At 41.8% G+C, this 25098-nt stretch overlaps 2 protein-coding genes across 2 annotated transcripts; one reads left to right on the forward strand and one right to left on the reverse strand.

The window, feature by feature from the left end:
* Window positions 1-191: 191 nt before the first annotated feature.
* LOC146985944 (uncharacterized) lies at window positions 192-4721 on the reverse strand. Its single transcript, XM_085779430.1, has 12 exons — window positions 4528-4721; window positions 4355-4398; window positions 3667-3730; window positions 3379-3513; window positions 2365-2460; window positions 2219-2268; window positions 2006-2131; window positions 1839-1884; window positions 1573-1644; window positions 1258-1411; window positions 1089-1171; window positions 192-975 (listed from the first exon to the last, which is right to left on the reverse strand). The coding sequence occupies exons 1-12, from the start codon at window positions 4567-4569 to the stop codon at window positions 823-825; spliced, it is 1065 nt and encodes a 354-aa protein (XP_085635556.1). The 5' UTR covers window positions 4570-4721; the 3' UTR covers window positions 192-822.
* Window positions 4722-5467: 746 nt separating this feature from the next.
* On the forward strand, window positions 5468-9727 carry LOC146985945 (ADP-ribosylation factor 4-like). The gene is made up of 6 exons (XM_085779432.1): window positions 5468-5643; window positions 6501-6581; window positions 6677-6786; window positions 7243-7314; window positions 8023-8148; window positions 8266-9727. Exons 1-6 carry the CDS (start codon window positions 5577-5579, stop codon window positions 8350-8352), a joined length of 543 nt encoding a protein of 180 aa, XP_085635558.1. The 5' UTR covers window positions 5468-5576; the 3' UTR covers window positions 8353-9727.
* Window positions 9728-25098: the final 15371 nt, after the last annotated feature.

Below are 25098 nucleotides of genomic sequence, written 5' to 3' on the forward strand. Positions count from 1 at the left end.
ACATCACGTTCACAAAACAGTGCAGTAGATAAGTGACAGTTTGACCACTCAAGTAAAAAGCATGCATGCTTTAACATGGTCATGGAGTTTGAGACAACATGAGAATGTGCTGATATCTGTGCCTGTGTGTATGTGAGAGACCATATAGCTGAGAGTTCTTATATAAGACCTCAGTTACACAAGTACGCAATATTTTTTATGAGAAAAGTTAACGGTTGTCGTTGGACCCAGACATGACAAACCTTACCAGACACTGTGTTCCCTCTCTTGTCATGCTTCGTGCTCCTCAGATTGAACTCTATATTATCACAGGTGACATGTGCTTCTGAGGTGACAGAGAGGTGACTGCATGTGTGCTACCCCAACAGTTTTTTTCATTGTTCTAACAATGAGTGTTTAAGTACTGTTGAATAACAAGTCAGCAATAAAACAGCTGGTAATCACTACAATTCTCTTTGGCATCTTTTATATACAATACATTGATAACACATAAATACAACACAATTGCACAATTTTGGGCCTTCTTGGTCTCATTTATACAAAAAAAAATGCTACTTAAAATATTACAAATCACATTGTTTACTACATGAACAACTGAGCAGTTGCAATGAAAAGCACTGCATCTGTTATTGCCCATTTTAAGGGTCTTTGTGTTTCCTTCATCTTTTTGTTCCATTTCTTTTCGACTTCAGTCTTTGATGAGAGCATTTTATCTTCCAGTCTAAACTGTCATGAAGTCATGAAGTGTGCAGACAGTCGATGCTCCTCGGGCCAGCAGCAGGTTGTGCCAACAATTTTTCTCGCCGTGTTCAGAGTCAACAATCAAGATGAACTCCTCAGCGATTCATCAAAGAAGGGAAGTTGGTATTGTGCCACCAGGGGCGTGTTCTCCCCAAGAACAGCTTCTGTGAAGTTTGGTCGTCTCCAAGCGTAAACCATACTGTTCAGGAAACCTTGCAGGGACACACTGGCAGCCTGAAATACACACAAAAAACTTTTTTTACTCACAACTCAGACATACGTACATTGGGTGCAATTCTTAATTTCCCCCCTCATTTGAAGTCTTGATTTTCAGAGATGCAGCCTACCTGTATCACGTAGAGGCCAAATAGACTTTTCTGTTCAATGTCGGTCATTATCATGAGGGTGGACATCAGAATTAGCATAAGAGCTGGGGGAGGAAACGTAGAATATGAGTCTGATAGTGAGTCAAAGCCAATGAAACAAATTACATTACCATTAAGTATGTGTCCATACCTGGTGTCCAACAGAATAGGATAACCATCACCATATTTCTTGCTGTGGAAATCATTCTTTTGAATTTCCTTCTTGAGCGTCCATCTCCTTCCACTGGAAAAAGATTTGGATGATGATGTCTTTCATACCATTTTCCCACATTGTAGTACATTGCCTAACACAAGAAAGGAAAAAAAAGATTACAATCTTCTTATGCATATGTAAGTACACTTCCCAAACCTTTACATTGTATCACAAAATAATGAAAATGAACAAAACTGCAAATAAGAATGTCAAATGTCCTCTTGAGACTAGACAAGTTAATTGCTTACTTACAGAGCAATACAGCATCACTGGTACAACAACGAGGATAAGAAAAATTCTGATGAAAGTATCATGGAGTTTTTCCTAGTAAAAAAAACAAACACATTAGGACATACACATATTGTATATTGACAAAAAATGACATATACAATATAATAAACACAATAAACTACAATACAAATTGCAGAATATTTGAAGTAAAACAACAGAAATGAAAACAAAGCCTGAAGCTAAAAGCAAGTGGATAAAAGTGTGTCATTAAAGAGTTTTATACTCACAGAGTCTGAGCAAGCGTCCCTCCAGACATGCAAGAACAAAATACAACTGAGAAAAAAGAACAATCAAAAAGGTCAGAAACACAGGGGAACAGACCTATTTCACTTCTGTAACTTCTTTAAAAGAAGTGACCTTGAAAGTAGTTCATCTTTGAAGGTTGTGGGCTCACCTGTTGCAGTACATGCTCTCATTTTGGACATCCCCATTCGCTGACCTGTCGGTGCTTGGGATCACCAAAGCAAGTTTTAAGAAGGGGGTTAAGATATATGCTAAGTACATTGCAATGGGGATCAACCTATGAAAGAGAGAGAGACAGAGTTAAATTGCATAAAGGTAGTTTCATGAGTGGATTACAGTGTTTAAAATAAGTGAAACAACTCACCACGCCAGGGCGTATAGAGGTATAGCTACCATTTGCCTTCTACAATGACTCTGTAATCAAAGACATAGTGAGAGAGAGATGATTGAATCCATCCTGACTCCTCTCTGGACAAACGATAATCTATACCAATGCAGTTGACGACTCACCTGTCCACCCTCGTCCCCTGATCTCCATCCTCGGATTACATTTTTCGATTTCCATGCGTAAATCACCACCAGCAGAAATGAAACAAAGTAAAATGTCTGGAATAGAAAAGAACACAAACACATAAAGAATATATAATGAAATCAAATGTGACAATAATGAAGCTGAGACAATTATCATTCAAATATAACTCCTCACAGGGAGGGATCCTACTCTGAAAATCGAAAATCAGTTCCTTCATGAGGTTAGAGATCAATACTCCAACAAGTTCAGACGACTGCTCTTTGTTTTTATAGGAACATTTTTTATGATTCTTCATGGGGACATTTTTATTACTCACGTCACGTTGTAAAAATGCTAATAAAAGGTTTTGCTCAAAATCTATGATCTATTATTTCTTATTATGGGTTATTATCATTATCAAATATCTCAATTTATACCAACTTCACTACAGTATCGACTGAAAACCACATCTTGGAAATTATTCATCTCAGGTTTGAACTGACTTTCAGGTCATTCAGTTCAGAAATGTGAACGGACACAGTTATTTTTAAATATTGAACTTTTAATAAAGGCTAAATAGTTTCCATATCTACATTTTGAAACAAATCCACATCCTGAACTGAATGAAGTTGCATAACACGACATTACATTCTTTTCTCTGTAAAATATCCACTCTGCTTCAGAGTACTGCTGTCTCTGCAAATCACACGTGGCAGACAATATAAAACTTGTGAATCATAATGTTTACACAAAATAGTAATTAAAACTTGAAACATGCTGTGTCAGGAAATAATAAAAGATTTTTAAAAACTGACAACAAGATCCAGCTCACCATTTTGCTTTATAACGAATTTAAGGGTTTGACTCATTTTACTGTTGGGATGATGTGACAGTGAATGTTTGTAAGGCAAGCCTCCCCCTTTTTATTATTACTTTCCTGTTATAGTTTAGAGGAATTCATCTTGTAAATTTGTATACATTTAAAACATGTATTTAAGAGCTCAGTCACTCACCAGTGACAGTGGCAGGCAGTACTGACAGATGAGTACACGATGGTCGATGGTTTCAATTTTGTTCATGACACTGGTGAACATCAGGATCAGAGCAGCCAGAAGGTCTGCGAGGGCGAGCTGCACCAGGAGATGCACCTGCACACAAACACACAAAAATCAATACATTTTCCGCAGCCTTTTAAGCCACAGTAGACTGAGTCGCTCTGTGCCAAAGTACTTCCAACAAATCAATAAACTATATCAAAAAGAAGCTTTTCAGTGTGAAGCTTTACAAACAACTTGACTCACCTGTTGTTGTAGATGCCTCCATTTCACTATGGAAACCACCAGGACAGAAAAACTCCCAATCACACTGCAGATAATCAGAAATATGTGAATGGCAGACAGTACAATCATATCACATAACACACACACATTGTTGAACATGTGCGTAAGATTTTACAAGGAACGAGGATCACAAAGCTGAGCCAAGGATTGGTTTATTGGACAACTCAGTAGATTACACATTTTGAAAATAAACTTCAGACACACGTGACCTCTGCATGAATAAAAAAGACATAACTCTCGTAAAATAGTGCACGTTAAATATTTATCCGCCTCTTGGCCTTTGTAGAAACAAACGGAAAGTACAGAGTTCATTTTCTCCTCCACTAGTTTGTTTTCCCTTTTACTGTTTTGCTTCCTTCATCACAAAGCAAGAAAGATACATGATTAACTATGTTCATTGAAGGGAGTTAAAGTTTGCATTAGCGACCTCCAATTCAATGACATAGGCTACATTTGAATTTCAGGAAGCAACACAGACAGCAATGACCTAAATAGACTTGAAACATGCAACAAAGAAAACATAGAGGCTCATCATGCCTCGTGCCACATGCTACCTTACTGGTTTGGCAGATTTAATGAAATGAACCAACTGTATAATTTGTAAAACAATTCATGCACGAGACTAAAAAAGTATGAGGAAGCATATTACCTGGGAGTCAGAAACACCAAGTAGACATCAGATAGAGCATTAATCTGAAAAACAGAATACAAGAATCTGTTCAGAGATGAACCGCAGTAATTTCCCGCCTAAAGGTTTTCATACAAAAACCTATTTCTATTTTGCTCTGTATTATAATGGAAAGTATTAAGTGTAAAACCAACCTGAGCTCTATCCAGTGTACCGTTGAGCTCTATGGAAGCCATCAAATAAAAAGTCAATCCACACTTCACACACTCTGTTTATGAGCAGCTATATTACCTGTCTCCATAACAGACCTTTGTGAAAATGAAGTTTTCTTATCAAAGCACGCCTCTATAAGCATCTGCACCTTGTCACATGCTGTTTGACTCCACCTGTTGTGGGTGTGTAGTCATGTCAGTACTGTTCAGTGGGAAGCCCCAAGAAGAATCATAGGGAAATGTGTTGTCTCACCATCATTCTTTTAAGATGTTATGACAGTTGAGGGGGCAAAGAAAACAGTGAGATGAAAATTGGAAATTCCTCAGTGCTGTTTGAATTATTATCCTCCTCACAAACATGTAGTCTATGCCCTCACATGTCCTGCTTTCCTAACAATTTCTATAATTAAATAATAATAATAATAATAATAATATAAATTGCACAAATAATTTTACAAAATTTACATTTTGGTATTTATTAGTTTCTTTTTTCAACTAGGCTATTATTTTTTTTCATTTTCGTCCTGCATACATAGGTTCATCACACCAAAGATACAAACCGCCTTAAGACACACCAAGGCGGTTTAGAAACCAATATAATCACACTACGGGTGTATTTTCCATATGACAACGTTGATATTATAGCGACATCTGATGGTAGGAATCCGCCTTGCGTTTGATATCTTGAGATTAAAACACGTCTTTTGTCTTTTTCTATTATGTTGAAGTATTTAGCCTGCAAAATAGTGCTCCAGGATTATCTGTATGAATAAAGGAGCTAAAATATGTGCGCGAGGAGAAAAGACACTACAAAAGCACACCCCTGACTCATACAGCCGCTGTGTTCGGGTGTTCACAAATGTGTCGATAAAGTTGGTTCAAAGTGATGACGTCGTGGATTCCACGTTGGCCCGGACGTGGCAGTCGTCCTGAATCAGAGCAAACCGGACCAGTGTGAAATTGTCACACTTCGCCTCTGCTGTCGTTAACATCAGTGCCATTTCCACAGATTGAAACCCCCTCGGTCAGTCATGGGGCTCACCATCTCGTCGATCTTCGGCCGACTCTTTGGCAAAAAACAAATGAGGATTTTGATGGGTGAGTAAAAAGCTTTGTTTGGCTCGCGTTGGCCAGTGTCTCGGTTTTTTAGCTTTAGCTCCGAGCTAAACGAGGAGACAGCTCGTTCTTGACGGGCTCGTCATGGCAGTGGGGTTTTTATTTTTTATTTTTTAAGTATAACATCGTGACAGATGCGGGAAGAAAACTCAAATAAGACCCTTTCAATAAATCCCTGTTTGTAAAAAGATGACGCTAGCTTCTCCACCAGGTGTTACTGTTTAGGACTCGGGTGTGTTGTTTTTAAAGGAAGTTTGGCAATTAAATTTGTCAGCGACGACTGTATCCTGAACGGCTTCATTTAAAGAATACTGGAATTTGCCAAACAATATCTTTTCTAAAAACACTTAGCTGGCGTTAGCAAGGGGTTTATAGAATATGTGCATCCGAATTTATTCACACTAACTTCTTTGAGGAAAAAGCCGTTTACTCCTAATTATATACAAGGGAGGTTTTATTGCCCAAGTCCTTATGACGTTAGAGAGTCAGATGTCATTGTGTTGCTTAATTTTCAGCTCCATTTCCGGCCACAAAGGGTGTAATATATTCTCAATGAAAAATGAAAAAAAAAAAAAAACTTATTACTGTCAAGGCCATATTTAGTAATTGAGATATGTGTCCTCCTCCACACTAAATAATGAAAATGGCTCAGGGGATTACAGATGTTTCTGTATGTGCAGTCAAATGTTATTACATGGCCACTGCTGTGTGATGATTAGGCCTATAGGAACAGGCTTGTTATGTAATGTGGATGTAGATGTTGTTACTGTATATGTGTCTGGTGCCCTCACCTGATACAATGCAAATACTGATTATGACCTCACCTTACTTCCCTGTAGTTGGGCTGGATGCTGCCGGAAAAACAACGATCTTGTACAAACTGAAGCTAGGTGAAATTGTAACCACCATCCCAACCATCGGTAAGCAACACATTTACTTTAAAGTGCATCTTTGTTTAACCTGTGCCATGTATGGATATTATCATGATTTCTCCCTTATCTTCCTCTTTATACAGGTTTCAATGTGGAGACAGTAGAATACAAGAATATCAGTTTCACTGTATGGGACGTGGGCGGTCAGGACAAGATCAGACCCCTCTGGAGACATTACTTCCAGAACACACAGGTACGAGTGTGACAAGGGAGTGTGTAATTACAGTGTCTGATAGATGCATTAGTTGTATGTAGCTCTCATATTGAATGTTGCACTGTAACACCTACACTCAGTTGACTGGAGTTGTGCCAACACAGCCACAGAATCTTACCAAGATGTGCTCATGTATGTGTTCGTCAACAAGTGATGAATATTTTGCTCGTTAAAAAAAAAAAAAAAAATTCTCTTTGAAACTACCAGGACCTTTTTTTTTGTTAAGATTGCTTTGGTATCTTAATATGGACATATTAAGTTTCCATTCCACATTCACATCACATTTAATCCAATCTTAACTTCTCCAAATATTTGAAAATCTATTAAATCTGCAGTAATCAGTAGTGTTTTTGTTTTTTTGTGTATACTCATTGAGTTGCTAAATTGAATTCAGAAAAAGGTAACTCTAACCGCTTGACTGTTTGTCCCATCTAGGGCCTCATCTTTGTAGTGGACAGTAATGACCGAGAAAGAGTGGCAGAGTCTGCAGAAGAGCTTTCAAAGATGGTAGGTATTTAAAATGTTCAGCTCAGTTGGGAGTAATGCATTATTAGTGTGCATTGTGGCTCTGTCAGAGGATAAGATGGTTCTGACATGCTGTCTCATATTGTGATAGGGATAAATCATAACAAATAGTGTGATTGTTTGTGTCCCTCCTAAATGTGGAATGATCCTCCTACACTAGTCACAACAGCAGGACTTTCTGTGTTGTTGTTGTTCTTGTGTGTTGAATGACAGTCCTTCAAACTGCAGAGATCTGTATATAGGTCAGCTGAAATGTACACACTTGGTAACAGGATCTTCTTGTTTGTGGATTGCATGGTTAACCTCATTGGTTTCAGATTTAGATTTTCTTTTTTTTCTTTTTTTTAACATTGAAATTTTTGTCCTGGATAATCACTATATTTCATGCATAAAAAATGATGCCAGAAGTACTATTGGCTAGCAGGAGAGATGGACATCATGGCCATTTTTTCATAGGCAATATAGGCAAATCTAGTTAGTTTATTAGAGCCCCAAATCTCCTGAATATCTCAAAACTAAAGTTTCTAGAATTGCTGTATACAGTTGATGTTTTACTTTAGGAATATTAATTAGGCTTCTTGTGATTTTAAGAAACCTCCATAATGTCAGATGAGTACGGCAGTATTATGTCAATGTAAATGACATAAGTCTAACCGCTAATGCCCTAATCTCTATTTTCTCTCCCTCTAGTTGCTCGAGGACGAATTGAAAGACGCCGTTTTGCTGGTGTTTGCCAACAAACAGGATCTCCCCAATGCCTTATCAGTCAGCGAACTCACAGACAAACTCGGCCTACATGCTCTCCGCAACAAAACTGTAAGCAATCTGTATAGAAACCTGATCCCTGCTCCTGCTGTAAATTTCACTTCTTTACACGTATACACATCTTTATTCATAGTCTCCTAACCAACCTTGTAATCTCTGACTCCACAGTGGCACATTGAGTCAACTTGTGCCACCCAGGGCACTGGGTTGTATGAAGGACTTGACTGGCTATCCAAAGAGCTTTCCAAGAACTAAAACAGGATTGGCTGGACAGATGAGAGTGAGAGAGACTGAACACCACGGGACAGGAGAGAAGGCACAGACACTCAATGCAGAAACATTTGGTCTTCCACCAAAAGGACAAAGCTGGTGGACAGTGTAATCACCCTTGGGAAATTTTACTATCTCATATTTCTTATTTTGTTATCAATACTATGACTGTATTATCTCTTGACATAGTCACTACTTCTCTCTCTTTGTTTCTAAACTCTTGGCAACATGTTGTACTCCAGTTGCATGGTGCGCAAATGTCCAATTAGGGTAATTTCATGCAAATGATGAATAGAGTAATGGGAATTTCTTTTTCCACTTGACACCTTAGCTCCTGTCTGGGCAGCATTTGCGGTAATCAACCACTTAATAATTTGTGAACCTCTTGAGCCTAGGTTGAGGGATATGATAATATAACCCTTGAGTTTTGGGCAAGAACAGCTTGCAAGCTGCAACAAGCTGTTCATCTCCACAACCCCTCATGGATATTTGACTCCCTTGCAGACCTGACCCTTAGCTCTTCCCTGCTACATCCTCAATCTTATGCCAAATCATTCCTCTAAAGGCCTGTAGCCCATAGAATGAGAACAAGGAGGGCTGCAGTGATTTCACAGATAGGTTTTTGTTAGTGTTGTGAAACCATGTGGCCTCCCAGTAAATGGATCCAAAAAGGAACAATGTGCCTTCTGGTCCCTCTTTACACAAATCTGAGTAATCCTTGAGTTGTCTCATTCTCAGGTCACACTCCTGCCTAAGATGCTTTTGTGACTTTTTTTTTTTTTGCTTTTGAAAGACAAGATATTGCAAGAGGGCACTTCCTTTTGTACTGCAACATATGCTGTGGTGCAGCCAAACCACACCAATGCAACTGTAGATTGCCTCCTTACATATTAACTTATCTATCAACCAGGATATTGTCCTGTTTGAACATATTTGAATTTGTCCTCATTCCTCTTTCTTCCTTTCTTTAAACAACCATGGAAAAGGATTTGATTAAACTTTCACTTCTTGTAATCTAGAATATTTTTTTTTTTAACCTAAAGGGAGGAAGGAAGTGTGTTTTCAGCGTTGACTTAAGGCCAGCGTCGACGTATTTCAGCAAAGTAGCATGTTTTCTGTTGTTGTGTTTTTGTTTTCTCTGGGCAGTGCTTAGTGCTGAGTTTGTACCAGCTGATGGCAGATACTGCATTGTATTCTACCCCTTTTGAAACACAAATACATACCTGCCCACTGATTTATTTGGGTGTACATTCCAAACTACGCTTGCAAATGCTGGAGCTGTGACTCTTGAAAATTATTCGCTGAGAATATTTTACAAAAAAAACCTCTGAATAAATCCAGTGTTTAAAAAAATAAATAACTTGTTTTGGACTCTTTAAGCTTCAAGTACAGCCAATCAATTAGATTGTATTGTGAAAAACATTTTCTGTCCAATATATTCACAGATGATGAAAAGAAATCACAATTTCTTCATTTTCACATTTTGTTTCATAATAACTTGGTAAAATACTCAATTTGCAAGTAGTATCAGGAACTGTGGTTGCTAAGAGGAAGTTTTGCTCTGTCCAACTCTATCTAAGCTTGTGACTTAACACATAGATCTTTGCAAACAGATCTGGCCCCCATCTATCTTTGGTGGAGTACCACTCACTTTCAAACCACTATACTTCCTACCACATGTTACATCATAAATCTACCTATGTCTAAGCTGTCTATACAGCAACTATACGGCTTCTGCTGCCATGTAATGGAAATATCTCTAGGCAAGTGATCTTATTTTAAATAATAATTTAAAGGTTATAAGTGTACATCAAATTAAAAGTGTAAACAAATAAGTGGAGAGTTTAAATATACATCAGGAATGCCAGTCAATGCAATGTTAAAGCAGGACACTGAGGCTGAATGAGCTGCACCTTTGCTCTGACCACTGACACAGAAAGACACCTGGGAGGGAAAGTTGTTTTTTAATAAACATCTAAGTGTAAGAAGCAGATTATGTGACAGCTTTGATGAATATGATGCAATCATGATAAAACATCTTATTAAGATACAGATACAGATTTAGAAAAGGTTATCACACAGACACACATTTCCTCTGAGGCTAAAACTCAGCATAATGTTCACCAGGAGCTATTGACATCACTTGTTATTTCACAACAGCTTAAACTAATTAGTGTGAATGCTGGAAGCATTCACACTATTGTTATTCGGTTCGGCCATTTTCTGCCTTTCTTCGTCATGTAACTAGTCCTTCATACTTTGTGCTATTTCAACAATTCAAATATCAAAATGTTCAGCCTTTTCGGGACAGGTGTGCTATGTCTTTTCTCTTTTCAACTATTCATACTTTTTGCAATATTCAACTATTTCTGATTTTTTTTTCCCCATAGAGAATGCATTGGAACAGTCTTTAACTCTTCAAATCTTCTTACTTCTTTCAGCCTTTAAAGCGTCCACATACTTTCAGCTAGAGACTTCATTCAAATTCTGAGCTGTAGACAAACTTCTAATGTATTCATCCTGTATGTACAACTTTTTCATAGCTTGTACCGTTTTTGAGATAAATCCTTTAAAAGCACATGAGGATTTCTGACAAATTTCACACTTTTCAATGAGTGTGTATGGGGTTGGGTCAGAGTGAGTGACATCATCGTTAGAGTGAGAGGGATCGAAAAAACATTCAGGATTTTTTCTGGATAAATTGCCAGCACGGCCACAAATTAAACTCTAGACACATGATTTCCTCACCGGTTTGTAGCCACACTTGTCGTGTCTCATCTGATGTGCTCAAAACAGCAGACAGACTTACAGAATTGTCTCTATGAGCCTAATTGTCCAGCTAGACCCGCTCCAGTGGCTCATCCACTTCAATATAAAAGTAGGAGCTGATTTTTTTAGAAAAGCAGAAATGCCCCCCTTTTCTACCTTGCGACCCTGAGAAAAGTTTTTGCCCTACAAACATTTAATGCACATCAATGTGCTCAGGAAGGTCTCCTTCCCCAGTAGTCATGGCCACATTCTGATAAGAGGTACGGTTCTCTTTTTCTGGGCTGTTTTCGGAAGCTGCACAGAACTCAAATCTCTCTGCTCTGCTCTGCCCTGTGTAGTGCAGTTGGTCCAGCTGTAGTGGCCAGCTCGTTATCAAAGTCTATAAATAGAACAGGTGCAGGTGCAGCCTGGCCGCTCGTTAAGATGTTTTTAAACACAGCCCCACACACACACATGATAAACCAGACTGACAGAGGATGTCCACGCACAAACACAGGCATCACACTCACACAGACAGACACACACAGACACTCACACACAGTCACACATGCACACATACACAAACAAACAATTCCATTCCATTCTTCATTCTTCCATTCTTAGATAATAATTTAAAATATTTTTTAAATGCAGCCAGGGAGCTCTCTGCTCTCATTCAACCCAATGCATTTTTTTCACAGCAGCAGGAGAAGGAGCTCAACTTTGTAACTTGCTGTTAAGTGCTTTTTAATTCATTTTAATTCACCAAAAAATAGTCACAGGTCACAAAAAAGTCCTCTTCTTGCTTGGTGAGGCTAATTTCTGCACTTTCCTTATTCTTTTTTTTAAGCATCATTGAAAAATCTCACATTCATCAAAGTCTCAACCTCTTCTCCACAACTCCACTGTAGTGTAGGGGGTAGGGTGGCCGCTTGCCAACCCCAAGGTCACTGGTTCGAATCCAAGTGAAGAACTCTTGTTATGTTATGTTGAATTCTGCTCTCCTCCACCGCCTTCAATTGGTTACAGGTGTTTGTTATCTCCTTGATTACTCATACCAGTTTGCAGCACATCATCACATTACAATGAATGACAACAGTCTTGAAAGCAGTGTGCTCTCTGTAGCCGAGTGGCAGAGTAAAGGCTTAATGGTCATGGGTTCGATTCATGCCTCAGTCATTTCACATCATTGCTTGACTTTTGATTCCAATTATTCAGCTGTCATTGGACAGTCTTTGATTCCTCATAGTATAAAGCTCATTGTAACTCAGGTTCTCTGTGGCTGTATGGTTAGTGTGTTAGGTTACCACTCATGAAGTTGTGGGTTCAATTCCTTCCATGGACATGTTTCTTGTATGCCATTCCGCATGTCTTTGTCAATTTATTCTGCTAATTCAGCATGGTTCAGCATTGGGTTTCAGCATTCACACGCATGTTCCGTTAGGAAATGCTGTTTCTAGTTTCATATACAAACCATCAGGATTGATGCGTCTAATATTTAGTGTTGAAAACCAGTTTATTAGGGCCACGGGCAATCGCACCGGGCACTACTGTTATTGTGTGGATTTTTTCCTAGTTAGTGTGAATGCTGGAAGCATTTACACTATTGTTATTCGGTTCGGCCATTTTCTGCCTTTCTTCGTCATGTAACTAGTCCTTCATACTTTGTGCTATTTCAACAATTCAAATATCAAAATGTTCAGCCTTTTCGGGACAGGTGTGCTATGTCTTTTCTCTTTTCAACTATTCATACTTTTTGCAATATTCAACTATTTCTGATTTTTTTTTCCCCATAGAGAATACATTGGAACAGTCTTGAAACTCTTCAAATCTTCTTACTTCTTTCAGCCTTTAAAGTGTTCACATACTTTCAGCTAGAGACTTCATTCAAATTCTGAGCTGTAGACAAACTTTTTAAGTATTCCTCTATGACTCAGCTTATTGATATCTTCAACAGTTTCTGATATTTGGCCACTTTAAAATCATTAAGTTTTTTGACAAAATCCAGCTTTATAATGGGTGTGTGTTGCGTCTAACGAGCAGAGCTTAGAGTGAGTGACATCATCGCTAGAGTGAGAGGGATCGAAAAAACATTCAGGATTTTTTCTGGATAAATTGCCAGCACGGCCACAAATTAAACTCTAGACACATGATTTCCTCACTGGTTTGTAGCCACACTTGTCGTGTCTCATTTGATGTGTTCAAAACAGCAGACAGACTTACAGAATTGTCTCTATGTAAAGAGCCTAATTGTGCAGCTAGACCCGCTCCAGTGGCTCATCCACTTCAATATAAAAGTAGGAGCTGATTTTTTAAGAAAAACAGAAATGCCCCCCTTTTCTACCTTGCGACCCTGAGAAAAGTTTTTGCCCTACAAACATTTAATGCACATCAATGTGCTCAGGAAGGTCTCCTTGCCCCAGTAGTCATGGCCACATTCTGATAAGAGGTACGGTTCTCTTTTTCTGGGCTGTTTTCGGAAGCTGCTCAGAGCACAAATCTCTCTGCTCTGCTCTGCTCTGTGTGCAGTGGCCAGCTGTTGGGGCCAGCTCGTTATCAAAGTATATAAATAGAACAGTGCAGGTGCAGCCTGGCCGCTCGTTAAAATCACCTGTTTGGTTTTTGGTCATTTTCTCCAAAACCACCGGCCCGATTTCAACCAAACCTTCTGCGTTGGACTCCCCTCGGACCCCCAGATGATATATCCGAGTTTGGAGAAATTTGAAGAAATTTTAATTTTTAGCCAAAAAAAAAAAACGTAAGCCGCGCGCCTGTCGTCTTTTTAAAATCGCCTGTTTGGTTTTTGGTCATTTTCTCCAAAACCACCGACCAAACCTTCTGCGTTGGACTCCCCTCGGACCCCCAGATGATATATCCGAGTTTGGAGAAATTTGAAGAAATTTTAATTTTTGGTCAAAAAAAAAAAAAACGTAAGCCGCGCGCCTGTCGTCTTTTTAAAATCGCCTGGTTGGTTTTTGGTCATTTTCTCCAAAACCACCGGCCCGATTTCAACCAAACCTTCTGCGTTGGACTCCCCTCGGACCCCCAGATGATATATCCGAGTTTGGAGAAATTAAAATTTTTGGTCAAAAAAAAAAAAACGTAAGCCGCGCGCCTGTCGTCTTTTTAAAATCGCCTGGTTGGTTTTTGGTCATTTTCTCCAAAACCACCGGCCCGATTTCAACCAAACCTTCTGCGCTGGACTCCCCTCGGACCCCCAGATGATATATCCGAGTTTGGAGAAATTTTAATTTTTGGTCAAAAAAAAAAAAACGTAAGCCGCGCGCCTGTCGTCTTTTTAAAATCGCCTGTTTGGTTTTTGGTCATTTTCTCCAAAACCACCGGCCCGATTTCAACCAAACCTTCTGCGTTGGACTCCCCTCGGACCCCCAGATGATATATCCGAGTTTGGAGAAATTTTAATTTTTGGTCAAAAAAAAAAAAACGTAAGCCGTGCGCCTGTCGTCTTTTTAAAATTGCCTGTTTGGTTTTTGGTCATTTTCTCCAAAACCACCGGCCCGATTTCAACCAAACCTTCTGCGTTGGACTCCCCTCGGACCCCCAGATGATATATCCGAGTTTGGAGAAATTTGAAGAAATTTTAATTTTTGGTCAAAAAAAAAAAAAAACGTAAGCCGCGCGCCTGTCGTCTTTTTAAAATCGCCTGTTTGGTTTTTGGTCATTTTCTCCAAAACCACCGGCCCGATTTCAACCAAACGTTCTGCGTTGGACTCCCCTCGGACCCCCAGATGATATATCCGAGTTTGGAGAAATTTGAAGAAATTTTAATTTTTGGCCAAAAAAAAAAAGACGTACGCCGCGCGCCTGTCGTCTTTTTAAAATCGCCTGTTTGGTTTTCGGTCATTTTCTCCAAAACCACCGGCCCGATTTCAACCAAACCTTCTGCGTTGGACTCCCCTCGGACCCCCAGATGATATATCCGAGTTTGGAGAAATTTGAAGAAATTTTAATTTTTGGTCAAAAAAAAAAAAACGTAAGCCGCGCGCCTGTCGTCTTTTTAAAATTGCCTGTTTGGTTTTTGGTCATTTTCTCCAAAACCACCGGCCCGATTTCAACCAAACCTTCTGCGTTGGACTCCCCTCGGACCCCCAGATGATATATCCGAGTTTGGAGAAATTTTAATTTTTGGTCAAAAAAAAAAAAACGTAAGCCGCGTGTAACCAGGTTGAAATGTACTTTAATTTTATCTTTTGAAACCTCACCAAAACCCTGATTTTATTTTGAAAGGAACCATTTTATTTGTTTTCACCTTTATTTTGTAGTTTGGTCTGCAGAGACATTAAATCAGTACTGTCTCTTTAAGAGTTCGTCGTCTGCTTGACCCGCGAACTGCTCCGCTCTCAGTCGGTGATGACCCCACTGAGAGCAGGTATGTGTTCATTTCTCTCGTCATGTTTACATTTTGTTTTGGGTTGAAAGGTATTAAAAACGTAATAATATACATGTATGGATGATAAATGAAGAGTGTGAACGGTTGTGGTGTGTGTTGCTAGGTGAATTTCGCAGCTATGCCATTGTAAAACTACTGCAGGCACAAGTGTTTATTTTTCGTTGTTTTCTTCGTGTGTGTATGTGTGTGCTGCTAACAGGGGCCTGCTGTGAGCTAGCTCAAGACCGCATGTCACAGATGCACTTTCATTTGATTCTCATACAGGTATGGATACTGATGTATTTCACTGTTTACTGGTTTCATTTTTCCATTGACTTGGTTGATTGTTGGTTGAATTTATGTTCATGTACAGATACAACTCAACAAGGAACATTTTAATATATTTTTTTATTTCATTTTATTTCAGTATTTTATTAAATATAATTGTGAACTTTATAGTTAGCGCAGTCGGTGATGACCCCACTGAGAGCAGGGGCCTGCTGTGAGCTAGCTCAAGACCGCATGTCACAGATGCACTTTCATTTGATTCTCATACAGATTGCCTGTTGAATAAATGTCCGGTGGATCAGCAGCCTGAGTCCTGTGTCCATCTTTCCCTCACCCCCAAGAACACAACGCAGGATAGAAACAACACACACAAGAAACAAGTTAACGGATGTGCATAGGCCAGAGACAATACACACCCGTTACAATGGTGCCGTGACCTTTCAAGGATTGGTCAGAAGTTCGACGTCAGCTCGTCCACCGAGGGAAGCTGCAGTCACTCACCTTTCATGGTACTCAGGTATTTCCACGGACTATGCCCAGCGGACAGTTTCTTTTGGATTTACATGGACTAAGATTCTGAGACAGAAAAAAATTAGAAAAAATAAAATAAAAAAAAATGATAAGGAAGAAAGATGTGGAAAATGGCTTGTGTCAACATAACAGCGCCTAGAGGTTGATTTATTGTTTTGAAACTGTTGATTGATGTGGTTATCTGTTTTTTTCTGCTATTTTGATTTAACCACTCTGACTGATTTGATATCTTTACCAGATATTTTTTTTGTTTGTTTGTATGAAGTGAAAGTACCATGGCAGAGGGCGGTGAGACATTTTTTGTTGAGGGGGAAAGTGTTGATGTTGGGCGTGACTCTTTTGAGTTCCAGTTTGGTGTGGGGAGGGGGTTTGCCAGGCAGCCTTCAGAGACCAGGACACCAGGGCACAGAGTCAGTGCACTAGACATGCCACAACTTACCTCAACACAATATGTAGATCGTGCCAGGCCAAGCCATGTCGAGCAGGACCCAGACTTGGGCTCACTCATCACACAGATAGCTGCAAAGCTAGGTGAGTCCATTGCAGCTCAGCTACAGCACGACAGGAACACAATCAGTACAGACACTCCTGACAAATCCTCAGACATGTCACAATCTAATGTCAAGTTTGTCATGCAGTCAGATGCAAAGGAGCCTCCTATATTTAGGGGCGATGGCTCAGACAGATTCACTGTTCATGAGTGGGAAAATTTGATGACTCTGTACTTAAAGAAAAGACATATTCCTGTTCATGAGCAATCACAAGAAATTCTAGCGAGGCTTATGGGCAAGGCAGGGGATGTAGTGAGGATAAAGCTGCGTAATAACACCTCTATCAACCATACTACAGACCCACACATGATTTTTGACATTTTGAAACAACACTTTAGCGAATTGACATACTCCAACATGCCACTGGCAGATTTTTATAACACACTACCTGCACCAGGTGAAGATGCCATGGAGTATTGGATCAGGCTAAATAAAACTGTGGATGTGGCAGATGAATGTTTGAGAAGGCAAGGCCGTAACATTGATGACCCAAGCCATGAAGTTAGCATGATGTTTATCAAACACTGCCCAGACCAATCTCTTGCCAGTGTTTTCAAGTACAAGTCTGCAGAGAAATGGTCAGCTTGTGAGATCCAAGAGAGACTGGATGAACACATGCAGGAGAAGAAGACTCGAGCTGCTGTCATAAGACCAACTAGACCAAGTACAGTAGAACACAAAGTCCATTCCCAGTGTCAAGTTTCTAAGGTTGACAATGCACCTGTCCCTAATGTTACTATGCAGTCTGTGCCACTTTCAGTACCCTCAGCTGCATCTTGTGTTAATAATGACTGCATGAAGAGCTTGGTGACTTTGTTAGATCGGCTAGTCACACAACAGACACAAGTGCCAGCTACAGACTTTCGCTCTCGAGCCACAGCACCTCACGCTCTCCAGAGGGTGTGTAGAGTTTGTGGGGCTTCTAATCATTCTACATTGTCTCACTGCAGGAAGGAGAACAGGTGCCTGAAGTGTTTGTCTCCTGGTCATTGGAAGAAGGACTGTCCACAGCAGGCTAGCCAGCGCCGCTTCCAGCCCGACAGCAGCGCTGGTGGGCAGAACCAGCAGTTAAACTAGAGCGCCTGCACCTGGAGGGGGGCGGTGTGGGTGATTTGACTGAATCCCTCTCTGACACATCTGATCCTGCTTGGCTATATGAGAACAGCTGTGCAAAGGCTCCAAAAGGGACCAAGATTGTCATTCAAGCCTCTCAGAAAATTCAAGCCTTCAGTGAGCTGTTCTATGCTCCTGTCCTCGTCAACAACAGCGTGGAGCTTAAAGGTATGTTGGACTCTGGGTCTATGGCGTGTAGCGTCAGTGAGCCCGCTGTGGAGAAACTCAGCTCTGCCGGTGTTTTGCCTGAGAGACAGTACCCTGAAGAGAATGTTGTTTTGATTGGCTGTGGAGGTCTGCAAACTCAACCTGAGGGTTTTCATGAGTTAGAAATGAAGATTTATGGTGTTCATTGTGTTGTACCTACCTTGGTGGTCCCTGGCCAGCGTGACGACCTCATCTTGGGTTCAAATGTCATCAAGCACATCATTCATGTCATGAAGAGCGACAGCGACTATTGGGACATTGCATCCAGACATGGATATCAGCCTGATCCTGATGTTGAGCAGTTCTTGTCTATGTTCACCAATGTTGAGTCATGGAAAGGGCGTGAAGTTCCTGACAAAATAGGCACTGTTAAACTCACCCAAGCAGTAACACTCCTGCCGAGACATGAACATTTGGTTTGGGGCAGACTTCCTGCAAACTCACCTATGTCTCCAGGCAGCACGGTTGTTGTAGAGCCGACCAGCTCCAAGTCCATGCCACGAGGTGTTTTGGTGGGTCGTCTCGTCTCGCCTCTTTGGGGTGATAGATGGGTACCTATGACTGTTGTGAACCCGTCTGAAAAAGCAGTCACACTGAAAAGAAACTGTAAATTGGCTGATGTGTTTTCTTGTGTGGCAATTGAAGATTTGGATGTTTTCCAGGGCATGCAAGCTGCTTCTGAGAAGCTGCAGTCAGATGCAGAGACACCAGCTTCTGGCGCAGACACGCAGCATTCTGGCAGCTCATCCTGTGTCCCTCCTGCCGTTCACTTGGACAAAAGTTTGTTGGAGTTGGGCCTGAGTGACATCGATGTAGACTCTTGTCAGGTCAGTGCTGCCTGTAAGTCTCAGCTCACACAGTTGATATCTGAATATCAGGACATTTTCTCGAGACATTCTTTGGACTGTGGTGAAGTCAGTGGGTACGTGCACCGCATTCGTCTCACGGACGACCGTCCTTTTCGCCTGCCGTACCGAAGAGTTCCTCCTGCGCATTATCAGAAGCTGAGGCAAGTTCTTACTGAGATGGAGGAGAAGGGTATCATTAGGAAATCCTCAAGTGAATATGCTTCGCCTCTGGTGATGGTGTGGAAGAAAGACGGTGGGGTGCGGATTTGCACCGACTTCAGGTGGCTGAACGCCAGAACTTTGAAAGACGCTCACCCTTTACCGCACCAGTCCGATTGTCTGGCCGCTCTTGGAGGCAACTGTCTCTTTAGCACAATGGACCTCACTTCGGGCTTCTTTAACATCCCGCTTCACGAGGACGACAAGAAGTACACAGCTTTCACAACTCCTCTGGGGCTGCATGAATACAATCGCATGCCCCAGGGATTGTGTAACAGTCCCGCGTCCTTCATGAGGATGATGATTGGGATCTTTGGGGACATGAACTTTTCAAAGCTGTTGTGTTACCTCGACGATCTCCTTGTTTTTGCGCCGTCAGAGGATGAGGCCTTGTCCAGACTCCGGTTAGTGTTTCAGAGGTTGCGGGAGAATAATTTGAAATTGGCTCCTAAAAAATGCCATTTCCTGAAGAAGCAAGTTGGTTTCCTCGGCCATGTCATCAATGGTGAGGGTGTGTCAGTCGATCCCGCCAAGGTGGAAGTCATCACCAAGATGACTGTACAGGATCTCATGGAGGTTGATGAGTGTACACCCTCTGTCCGAAGAATCAAATCTTTCCTTGGTATGGTATTCTACTACCAGCATTTCATCCCACATTGTTCAGCTATTGCAAAGCCACTGTTTGCTCTAACAGCTGGACAGAAAAGAAAAGGAAAGTTTGCAAAAGACAGGAAGTCTCAGGGCACTTATCGTAAACTTACCTCCGCTGATTGGTCAGTAGAATGTCAAGACGCTTTTGAGCAGTTGAAGACCATGTTGTTGCAGTGTGTTGTGCTTGCTCATCCAGACTTTAACGAACCTTTCATTTTGTCAGTTGACGCGTCATTGGACGGACTTGGGGCGGTTCTATCTCAAGTGCCTCAAGGGGAGTCTAAAGCCAGACCCGTGGCTTTTGCGAGCAAGACACTGAACGCGTCACAGCGAAGATATCCAGCGCACAGATTGGAGTTTATGGCTTTGAAGTGGAGTGTTTGCGAAAAATTCAGCCACTGGCTGAAAGGCCGTAGGTTCACCATTTGGACGGATAATAATCCGCTTACATACCTGCTGACGAAGCCGAAGCTTGACGCCTGTGAGATCCGCTGGGTGTCTAAGCTCGCATCCTACTCCTTTGACCTCAAACATCTACCTGGAAAGAAGAACGTGGTGGCTGATGCTCTGAGCCGCGACCCATTCGCCAAGTCTATCAGTCAGAGACTACTGAAAGAGCCATATTCCACCTTGGTTCAGGAGGCCAATGCTGTCGAAGGGGAGTCTGTGCAGGATGTTTTCAGGGCCAGCTGTCTGTCTCAATCCTGCAGGTCCAAAGGTCACTCGTTCCCCAAGTCAGTCTGTGATGCAAATGAAATCCAGGCTCTTTGCCAGGCTCACTGTGACTGGATTGACGCGGCTGAGTCCAGGGCACTCTGTTTGGTCCAGCATGTCCAACAGCTACCAGCTGGTCCAGAAACTTTGCCCATGTTTTCTGCCCAAGAGCTGCAGTTGAGTCAAGAGCAGGACTCCAACATTTCTAAGGTTGTGTCTTTTGTTGCTGCCAAGAGGCGACCGTCAAGACGTGAAAAGCATGGCGCTAATTCCAAAGTGCTCAGGTTGTTGAGGCAATGGGACAAATTTGTAGTCTGTGATGGTGTCCTGTACAGAGTCATGAAGGACCACGTGTCCAAACAGAAAAGATTCCAGTACGTGTTGCCTGAGAGCCTGTTGAACAAAGCTTTGTCCGGCGTCCATGACCTGGCTGGTCATCAGGGTCAGGACCGGACTCTCTCACTCGCTAGGCAGCGTTTTTACTGGCCCACCATGGAGAGGGATGTGAGAGCTTACGTCAAGTGTTGTCAGAGGTGTGTGGTTGGGAAGTCGCCCGAACCTGCTGCTCGTGCGCCATTGGAAAGCATCAAGAGCTCAGCACCAATGGAGCTGGTGTGCATAGATTTTTGGTCGGCGGAGGACAGCAGGCAGCGGTCAGTCGATGTCCTAGTGGTCACCGACCACTTTACCAAACTCGCCCATGCTTTTCCTTGTACCAACCAAACAGCGCAGCAGGTCGCCAGAAAGCTCTGGGATAACGTGTTCTGTGTGTACGGCTTTCCTGTGCGACTACATTCCGATCAGGGCACCAATTTTGAGAGCAAGTTGATCGCAGAGCTCCTCCAGTTGGCTGGTGTCGCCAAATCTCACACAACAGCCTATCACCCTATGGGTAATGGCGGGACAGAGCGATTCAATCGCACTCTGGGTAACATGCTCCGTACCCTTCCCCTCAAAGAAAAACATCGGTGGCCACAACAGATCCAGACCCTCACATTTGCGTACAACGCCACTGTCCATGAGACTACAGGTTACGCCCCCTTCTTTTTGATGTTTGGGCGTGTCCCTCGCCTGCCTGTGGATCTCATGTTCGGGCCTGTTCTGAGCGACTCTGACGTTGTCGACTATGACTCATATGTGACTTCTTTGCTCTCCTGTCTGAAAAGCGCCATGGAGATTGCTCAGAGACATTCTTCTGTCGAGCAGCGACATCAAACTCAGCAATACAACAAGCGTGTGAAGGGCGCTTACTTGTCTGTGGGAGATCGTGTCTTGGTGGCAAACAAGACTGAACGTGGGAAGAGGAAATTGGCCGACAAATGGGAGGATGGAGTGTACACAGTTGTTGGAGTGAATCCGGACATTCACGTCTACAAGATACAGGATGTGGCTGGACGTACAAAAGTGGTACACAGGAACCTTTTGCTGGAGGTCAACTTCCTGCCTCTCTCTGGGATGGATACAGGTGAGGACACCTGCGCCACTGATCTGTCATTCATCAGCGAGGAATCCGATCAGGCAGAGGATGGTGATGGTATAACTTCACTGTTGGGAGCACTGGCTGAGGACGACGATGCGCAGGATGGAGGAGGATCTGATGTTTCACTCTCTGCTGATACACCTGAGCCTGAATCGGCTGATTCAGAAGAGCAGGACCAGCCTGGTCCAGTGTCTAGCCCTGTCGATGCCATTGCTGAGAACCCATCCATCTCACTGGCACCCCCCACAGACATGCTACCATCAACAGATGCAAGTGTCTCAGTTCACACTGACCCATGCACACACACAGGGGCTGATGGTCATGTTAGAACACGTGCAGGGAGATTGGTGAAATCTGTGAACAGACTGATAGAGTCTATGGTTCAGACTCCACTTTTAAGGGTTAAGTTTTGAATGTGCAAGTGTCTATAGACAATTTTGTGGGCCAAGTGTTATGTGGCGTATCAGGCGTCACATTTAACTAAGGGAATTTTGAGATTTGATCACCCTCTTTCTTTCCTGATCCTTATATGTAAGGTAACTCCTGAGTTGTTACTGAGGACTAGGTCCTTCTTTTCACTTGTGCCAGTTTGTGTCAGTGTTAGACATCTTTGCATTCCTGAACAGACATCTAAAATCAGGATGTTGTTGAATTTCAGGAGGGGTGAATGTAACCAGGTTGAAATGTACTTTAATTTTATCTTTTGAAATCTCACCAAAACCCTGATTTTATTTTGAAAGGAACCATTTTATTTGTTTTCACCTTTATTTTGTAGTTTGGTCTGCAGAGACATTAAATCAGTACTGTCTCTTTAAGAGTTCGTCGTCTGCTTGACCCGCGAACTGCTCCGCTCTCAGTCGGTGATGACCCCACTGAGAGCAGGTATGTGTTCATTTCTCTCGTCATGTTTACATTTTGTTTTGGGTTGAAAGGTATTAAAAACGTAATAATATACATGTATGGATGATAAATGAAGAGTGTGAACGGTTGTGGTGTGTGTTGCTAGGTGAATTTCGCAGCTATGCCATTGTAAAACTACTGCAGGCACAAGTGTTTATTTTTCGTTGTTTTCTTCGTGTGTGTATGTGTGTGCTGCTAACAGGGGCCTGCTGTGAGCTAGCTCAAGACCGCATGTCACAGATGCACTTTCATTTGATTCTCATACAGGTATGGATACTGATGTATTTCACTGTTTACTGGTTTCATTTTTCCATTGACTTGGTTGATTGTTGGTTGAATTTATGTTCATGTACAGATACAACTCAACAAGGAACATTTTAATATATTTTTTTATTTCATTTTATTTCAGTATTTTATTAAATATAATTGTGAACTTTATAGTTAGCGCAGTCGGTGATGACCCCACTGAGAGCAGGGGCCTGCTGTGAGCTAGCTCAAGACCGCATGTCACAGATGCACTTTCATTTGATTCTCATACAGATTGCCTGTTGAATAAATGTCCGGTGGATCAGCAGCCTGAGTCCTGTGTCCATCTTTCCCTCACCCCCAAGAACACAACGCAGGATAGAAACAACACACACAAGAAACAAGTTAACGGATGTGCATAGGCCAGAGACAATACACACCCGTTACACGCGCGCCTGTCGTCTTTTTAAAATCGCCTGTTTGGTTTTTGGTCATTTTCTCCAAAACCACCGGCCCGATTTCAACCAAACCTTCTGCGTTGGACTCCCCTCGGACCCCCAGATGATATATCCGAGTTTGGAGAAATTTGAAGAAATTTTAATTTTTGGTCAAAAAAAAAAAACGTAAGCCGCGCGCCTGTCGTCTTTTTAAAATCGCCTGTTTGGTTTTTGGTCATTTTCTCCAAAACCACCGGCCCGATTTCAACCAAACCTTCTGCGTTGGACTCCCCTCGGACCCCCAGATGATATATCCGAGTTTGGAGAAATTTGAAGAAATTTTAATTTTTGGTCAAAAAAAAAAAAAACGTAAGCCACGCGCCTGTCGTCTTTTTAAAATCGCCTGTTTGGTTTTTGGTCATTTTCTCCAAAACACCGGCCCGATTTCAACCAAACCTTCTGCGTTGGACTCCCCTCGGACCCCCAGATGATATATCCGAGTTTGGAGAAATTTGAAGAAATTTTAATTTTTGGTCAAAAAAAAAAAGACGTAAGCCGCGCGCCTGTCGTCTTTTTAAAATTGCCTGTTTGGTTTTTGGTCATTTTCTCCAAAACCACCGGCCCGATTTCAACCAAACCTTCTGCGTTGGACTCCCCTCGGACCCCCAGATGATATATCCGAGTTTGGAGAAATTTGAAGAAATTTTAATTTTTGGTCAAAAAAAAAAAAACGTAAGCCGCGCGCCTGTCGTCTTTTTAAAATCGCCTGTTTGGTTTTTGGTCATTTTCTCCAAAACCACCGGCCCGATTTCAACCAAACCTTCTGCGTTGGACTCCCCTCGGACCCCCAGATGATATATCCAAGTTTGGAGAATTGAAGAAATTTTAATTTTTGGTCAAAAAAAAAAAAAACGTAAGCCGCGCGCCTGTCGTCTTTTTAAAATCGCCTGTTTGGTTTTTGGTCATTTTCTCCAAAACCACCGGCCCGATTTCAACCAAACCTTCTGCGTTGGACTCCCCTCGGACCCCCAGATGATATATCCGAGTTTGGAGAAATTTGAAGAAATTTTAATTTTTGGTCAAAAAAAAAAAAAACGTAAGCCGCGCGCCTGTCGTCTTTTTAAAATCGCCTGTTGGTTTTTGGTCATTTTCTCCAAAACCACCGGCCCGATTTCAACCAAACCTTCTGCGTTGGACTCCCCTCGGACCCCCAGATGATATATCCGAGTTTGGAGAAATTTGAAGAAATTTTAATTTTTGGTCAAAAAAAAAAAGACGTAAGCCGCGCGCCTGTCGTCTTTTTAAAATTGCCTGTTTGGTTTTTGGTCATTTTCTCCAAAACCACCGGCCCGATTTCAACCAAACCTTCTGCGTTGGACTCCCCTCGGACCCCCAGATGATATATCCG

The sequence above is a fragment of the Trachurus japonicus genome, chromosome 6 (genome assembly GCF_045865225.1).
Source record: "Trachurus japonicus isolate A0001 chromosome 6, Traja_1.0".
Taxonomy (NCBI): domain Eukaryota; kingdom Metazoa; phylum Chordata; class Actinopteri; order Carangiformes; family Carangidae; genus Trachurus; species Trachurus japonicus.